The sequence below is a fragment of the Pinus tabuliformis genome, chromosome 5_2, assembly GCF_031772625.1.
Source record: "Pinus tabuliformis cultivar Carrire ecotype Pingquan chromosome 5_2, CPIR1, whole genome shotgun sequence".
NCBI classification, from domain to species: Eukaryota; Viridiplantae; Streptophyta; class Pinopsida; order Pinales; family Pinaceae; genus Pinus; species Pinus tabuliformis.
The window spans coordinates 128,215,744-128,222,597 of NC_142306.1; the positions used below are offsets into that span (position 1 = coordinate 128,215,744).

Here is a 6,854-nt window from a genome sequence, read left to right on the forward strand (position 1 = left end):
TACTGATGAATCGCCAGAGGTGGATCAAGCATTATATAGATCTAATATTGGCAACCCTTTATATTTGATAGCCTCAAGACCAAACATCATGTACGTAATTGGTATTGTTGGAATATTTCAGGCAGACCCTAGACAAAGTCAGCTTTTAGCAGCCAAGATGATTCTCACATATATTAAGGCCACAATGGACTATGGGCTTTGGTACCCCAGAGGTAAATATTTCTCACTAACTATTTTTACTGATGCTGATTGGGAAGGTGATGTAGATGACCGAAATAGAACTAGTGGTGGTGCTTTCTTTCTTGGTGCATGTTTTGTTTCATGGTTGAGCAAGAAGAAAGCATCAATTTATCTCTCTATTGTTGAAGAAAAATATATATCAACAACTTCTTGCTGCACCCAAATCTTATAAATGAAGCAAAATTTACAAGATGTACAAGTGTTATATGATCAACCTATACCAATCATCTGTGATAATACAAGTGCAATCAACATGTCCAAGAACCCTGTTTTCCATTCAAAGACAAATAATATTCTAAGCAATTCTCATTTCCTAATAGAGCCAGTTGCAAATCAGATTTTCAAGTTAGAGTATGCACCTACAAAAGGGAAGATAACTAATATATTCACCAAACCTCTCCCAAGAGATCAATTTGAGTACTTAAGGAAAATATTGGGAGTAGTTCCTCTTACCTCCATCCATTGGTTCTTCCTCAAGAGGAAGAAAGACAACCAAAAAGCACTCAACATATCAAAGGAAGTTGTCAGGTCCACAATATCGACAAGGCAGGGGGAGCATACTATTTTATTTGTCATTGATGTCAAAGGGGGAGAAGTATACCAAAGGGGAGGAGTAATCAAAGGAGCATAAGTAAGAGAAGTGCACTTTTCTTTCATGCTTATGTTTATGGTGCTTCCATCAATGAAAAAGGGGCATACTGTTAGATATAAGTTGTCATTGATGGCAAAGGACAAGAGTGGTTGCAAGTAGAATGTAACTATCCCCATTTTTACATATTAATTTTTTTCCTCTTAATGCTATCATTAACTAATAAGTAACCATTTTTTAACCTTCCTAGTAAAGGAACACCTCATAGAAGGGTTTTTTTTTACCATGAACCCCTTAATTCCTTCTCACTGTTACATAGAATCTCCACCTTTTCATTTCTTAATTTATCTTACTAAGAGAATTGGGATCATAACAAAGATAATAACTCTTATTTTCAAATCATTAATGTGACCTCTTTATTTATAGTTCTTGTGTCCATTTGAGGCATAAGTAAAAGCTGATCCTTTCATATTGCCCACTGTTATAAGTTACTTTATTTCAAGAATAAGAACATATTAAGATAATTTAATAATTCAAGATTCTTCCAGCTAGAGTGATTCTATATTCTTTAAACATTGATAAATTTATATCTCATACCACTACTATTTCCCCATGACTGATTTGGTTTATCACATAAACCATAACTCTATGAATTTCACTAGCCGTATTGTTAATTCTTATTGAACATTTCATATAATATTTACAACTTGAATGGTTGGGATTTTCGAACTAATATCTGACGTAGTGAATTTTATAGGTGATCTATTATGATTTGACCATGCACATGGTGTAAATCATATGGACTTTGCCACCAGGGCCAATGTGGCCTCACATGGCCCATATGATTGTCATCCTACTAATAAATCAAATCTCAAGACTTCGAATCCGACGGTGAAAAACTGGTTAGGGTTAGGTTGGGAAAATACAATTCTTCTTTGTTCATTCTCAATATGGTCATGGCGGTGAAATGGCCCTCTCCAAGTTCATGGATTTCTAGTAATTTGTCTTACTCCCTTGCCCATATGTCCTTTGGTAATCCTAATCATGTCGCTTACAATTACCCGAGACTATTTGGGATATTTATCCGACAAGGTAACTGTTAAATTTCTTGTAAGTTTTTGGGTGGATTGATTTCAATTCTTCCCTAAAACTACTATTGACATTTCTTTCTTGTTTCAATTCTACTGATGCTCAATGAAGAGAATATGGTCACATCATTGGAGGTAACCCCAATTTTCTCCTGTACATTGTCATTTGGAAGTTGGAAACATGTTATGAAGGGTTACTGCCGAAACCTTGGTTATTCATTGTGCTACAAATTTCCTCATTCATTTCCCTGGTAATCAATGAATTGACCTCATAATATGGAGTCAAGGGTTTATATCCCGTTTCATTTTTAAGCGAGTTCATAAGCTTTCCATTAACTTCAGCTCGAGGCTGACTCTGTCTATTCCTTAGAGGAGTTCTTCAGAGCGTCCTCACTAGTCTATTTCATTTCTCATGAAATTTATGAAGTTTTCTTCTGCCATCACATGACGACTATAGTTATATACTTGTTTTTGAGGCTATTTAAATTTTCTTTCATGTTCTCGGTTACCCCTAGCACTGAGAATTTTCTCAAATTCTTCTTTGCTAGTTTCTATCACCTATAAACTAAATTATTTTCATTACCTTACCCTGACATTCTTGTCTTTCTGCTTATAGAAGGAAGGGCACATAGTACCCAATGTTCTCAGGTAATTTCCACCTTAATTAGCCCAAGCTCTTCCATACTAAATATATTTATTATTGTTATCAAGGTTATAATTAATATGTTTTGGTTACAGGTACTCTACTTTCAAGAGGAACATCATATGGCTAAGGTTTAATGCTGAACGCTACCCTCTTTCAGAAGCTAACGTCGAGACTTCTGGTATTTCTATAGGTCAACTTCGATTTTCGTTTACTTCTTTTGGATGCCTATGCACAAATTCTGAGAATCATCAAGGGTTATCAGAACCCTCTTTTAGGGTTTCTAAAATTTATTTTCCTTGTTGAATTTGAACCTACCCACATTTGATTCCAACTTTATTTTAGAACAGAAATATTTTGAATGAAACATCTCAGCCTAGACCTTACTGTAACAATTTATTTATGCTAAATATAGTTGCAATCAATATTTATCATTTATGTAGCAGTGTTACCTTGTGAATACCTATGGAGATCTGCTTATGTTTAAATTTTGTGTCAATTTTCTTTGTTATTAAGGATTTCAACAATGTTTTAGTGAAATCAAATGCGTACAAGCTGATACTGGATCATGGACAATTTATATCTAAATTTACCTCCTCGCCTAAATCGTCTTTAACAAGGCTACTCTTGAATCGATCTGTCATTATATTTATACTAGTTCTTCTGTACATAGTTTTGTATATAAATCGTGCATCGATTCTACTACATTAAAATTTGACAATATTCACGCATGAATTTCTCTATTTAGTATTTTTCTTGTTTTCTTTCGTAAAAACAAATATAGCTATTTTCTTCGTGAAAGTGGTTACACTTGTTATAAGAATGGAGTGATGTATTTAATTATAGCGGAGGCTTTTTTTCTTCATATATATATATGAATTGCTAGGTAATCATTATTCGAGCTAGACGTATGCAACCTTTTTAGCATACTTGTCTCTCAATAGGATGTAGAATTATAAATCTTTATGTGTATACTTTGTAAAAAAATTTGTTTTAAAATTTTAATTATATTATGGTTAGTTATACTCGGAAATACTCTCTCTTTTGTTTACCCTCCAGCAAAACTTACCGATAACATGTATTTTATATCAAGAAATAGAATACTCATAGAAATCTTTTGAAACTATACATATTTTCAATAACATTCCAATATTTTTTTTTTTTACTAAATAGAGTTTTAGCAAGACATAATTCTTAATAAATCTTCATTAGCTAATGAGAGAAGGTATTTCCCTCGTTTGGTTGTTCTCTTTAATTCTTTCAATTCTACGGTTCTTATTTTTCCATATATATATGTGTGTGTATCATGATTACAATATGTAAATTATGTTGCATGCATTCCTAAATCTTTATCCATCCATTTGCTTCTCAGTTTGCAAATTGGTTTAATGCTAATAACTTCGCTTCAATCCCTTTTACTTCGATGCGTGTATGAAAAAAACAGTGACAAAGGACAACAATCTATACATTAACATATAATTATGTATGCAAATATTCCAATGGGAATCAAAATACAAGCATGCATCCTTCCTTATAGTTTTTAATGCATGAAATTAAACAATAAACTTCAAGATAAAATGTAATTACAATTTCCTCTAACCGTTACTCATGGGAACATTTAGGAACAAAGCACGTTCCATCGAGCCATGAACTATCTCTAGCAATTTCCCTCGATCTAATACCTTCTTTTCCTCTAAAATCTCCCCCTTTTGATTCCTAGGTGGTTAGGTTTATAGATTTCTTCCCAGTAGATTTTTAGTAGCGTTCTGCTTTAAGGTTTGGCACCCTTTTGCCTAGGCCATTTTGTAGGTTTGGCACCCTTTTGCCTAGGCCATTTTGTTTTAGTTTTTTTTTCGAAAACGACTCTTTTATTTTTCTTTAAAGCACATATTTTTCTTCTACTGTGCTTTCTTCCACCCCACTTAGTATTCTCTCCAACCAAGTGATTAACATAATCTTTCTCTCCCATTATGTTAATATTTGTAACTATTTTCTCTTAGGGATTTTTAGGAGATTTTTTTTTAGGGAAGGTCTATCACAATTAACCACCAACAATTTTTTCTAAGCTGGCAAGAAGTATTCTAAACTCTAGTGCTCTTTCATGAATTGTTTTCAAGAAATTTATTTATTCACTTAAATAATAATAAAATAATTACATCATCACATAAGTCTCATCATGACTTCCATAACATTTCAATCCAATAATAGCTCAATGTCTAAAATTATTAAATGTTTAAAAAGTAGATCCATAGGGGTATTCCATCTTCCCCCCCTTGAAGTAAACACCATCCTTAGTGTTTCCTCAATTCCATCCTTTTTAAAGATGGGAAGAAAATCCCCCCTGCATTTCTACGTTCCTTTTCACTCCAGTTTCTTTTTTCCAGTACTAAATTCCTCCCATTTTCATTCATGCATTCCATTAAAAGGTCATCAACTTGCAGCTAAAACACTATCCACATACACCCAACAATGTCATCAACATCAGTATATCATCACAATAGAAACAGATCCCCTTTTGCACCCTTACCCACTGGGTGTACCAAGTGATATGGAAATCAAATAATGTTTCTTCCGCAAAATGTAAATACATGAAATTGCCAATAAAATTAAAGATCTAGTTACTTACTTTGTTACTCCTTATTTGTCACAACTAGGGATCTGTCATATCAGACAACATTCTATGATATTCTATCATAATATTAAATATGCATTTGTCAGGATTATGTCCCTACACTGTTCATTGTTATATTTTTTCCTTGTCAATTCCACCTCAACATGGACTATGTCAAGTCCATCTTGGCTGTTTTCTCACTTGTTTCCTTCCCGTTCATAGCCAAAAAACCTAACCCACAAAAGTATGAGTAAATATAGAATCCATAATACCAATATAAGTGATTCAAGTGTTGTGGTTAAAACATGAAAATATAGCTTCAGAGATATGTAACATGGTTTTTTTCACTTATTCCATTATTTTCTTTTAAGTCCCTTTTTTGAATTTCCTGGTTTGGCCTACATTGTAGGTTATTTATGAAGATTATGTGCATCTTGATTCTAGGTATAACCATGAATTATTTTTCCCTTTGCATTTCTATGTGCCTCGGTTGTCTTAACACAAAACACGTTAGTATAATTGTTATTTTAAAACCATACATAAACTAGCAAAAGTTAAGTTTAGAGATTTTCCCTCCATAGTTATGGCTGCATCATTAAGCCATAAATAGTATTTTTATTACTATAATTTTTCCTTTTCCAATTTGTTAGGCTACTCTAGAATTTTCAATCACCATTTCTAATATATCCAGTTACATCGTTCCAACTAACCACTTTTTATGGTCATTTTGGTTTAGTAAAAATATAATTTACGAAGTTTCTTACGAAATAATAAGATTGATCTCTAAGCCCATACCAATTTGAGATCATTTCATTCCTAATATTGATGTCAATAAATGATTTCTCTATCCTACTTAGTGTTTCTTGAAATTTTGTTTAAGGGATTACCTGTTTTCACTCTTGATTTTAGCATTGGTCCATTTTTACTCTTATTCATTTCTATGTAAGGATGAAGATTCTTGCATCTTTTCTGTAATATATCTAAGTTCCTTAATGTTTTTCTAGTTTCTTGGGCAACTAAAGTGCCACTATTACTATTATTTTCAACTTGATAGTCTTGAACTATTCTACCTACTTTGTTGTTCTCGTGATTGTTTTTTTTAAAGCCACAATTCACGACGATATTCTATCACGTCTCGCGTATATATCACATATTTTGGCAGTCTTTCACATGTGCTTGTTCACATTTTCCGCAGGTATCCTCTTGTCTACCAATTCTCTTAGGTACAATCCCTCTACCTTATATATATATATATATAGATATATAAGGACTATTTCGTCCTTAAAGTTTTTTTTTTTCTTGTACCACTTTTCAGGGCCATTGTAATTTCCTCTTAAGAATTTTCATATATATATAATTTTCATGTTTTCTTGCTTCAAAATTTTCATTGGTCTCATATCCTTGGTAACATCCTTATCGTTAACAGTTTAATTCTCAGCCATAAGGGTATAATATTTAGCATACTTGTGCTTTAGTTATGCTATTAAAATTTATTTTCTTGATAGAAATATTTAAGTTGTGCCAATATTAATCTTAAATAGGCCCAAGAAGACTCCTTTTGAATAGCTATTGCATTGAGCTATATCGTATGTACAAGATACTAGTTCTTAATTCCTCATTTAAGCCATTTTCTATTGGTATTTATATATCTTATCACATATTGTATTAGTTCTTAATTCCTCG

The 6,854-nt window shown here is 32.5% G+C and overlaps 1 protein-coding gene across 3 annotated transcripts; it reads left to right on the top strand.

Annotated features, from left to right (window-relative positions):
* The first annotated feature begins 1,662 nt into the window (after positions 1 to 1,662).
* Positions 1,663 to 2,998, top strand: LOC149157837 (uncharacterized). 3 transcript variants are annotated; one of them, XR_016262008.1, is made up of 4 exons: positions 1,663 to 1,921; positions 2,030 to 2,168; positions 2,534 to 2,565; positions 2,656 to 2,998. XR_016262008.1 is itself a non-coding variant. In XM_089437661.1 (4 exons), the coding sequence occupies exons 1-4, from the start codon at positions 1,780 to 1,782 to the stop codon at positions 2,864 to 2,866; spliced, it is 408 nt and encodes a 135-aa protein (XP_089293787.1). In that variant the 5' UTR covers positions 1,663 to 1,779; the 3' UTR covers positions 2,867 to 2,998. The 3 variants fall into 3 exon arrangements, 2 of the variants coding, with proteins under 2 accessions (XP_089293787.1, XP_089293788.1); XM_089437661.1 differs by having other exon boundaries at positions 2,030 to 2,052; XM_089437662.1 differs by lacking the exon at positions 2,030 to 2,168.
* Positions 2,999 to 6,854: the final 3,856 nt, after the last annotated feature.

Coding starts and splice junctions, on each gene's coding strand:
- LOC149157837 (XM_089437661.1), top strand. CDS start 1,780: ATGGTCATGGCGGTGAAATGGCCCTCTCCAAGTTCATGGATTTCTAGT. Junction 1,922..2,029: donor TGGGATATTTATCCGACAAG/GTAACTGTTAAA, acceptor TGCTCAATGAAG/AGAATATGGTCACATCATTG. Junction 2,053..2,533: donor ATATGGTCACATCATTGGAG/GTAACCCCAATT, acceptor TTCTGCTTATAG/AAGGAAGGGCACATAGTACC.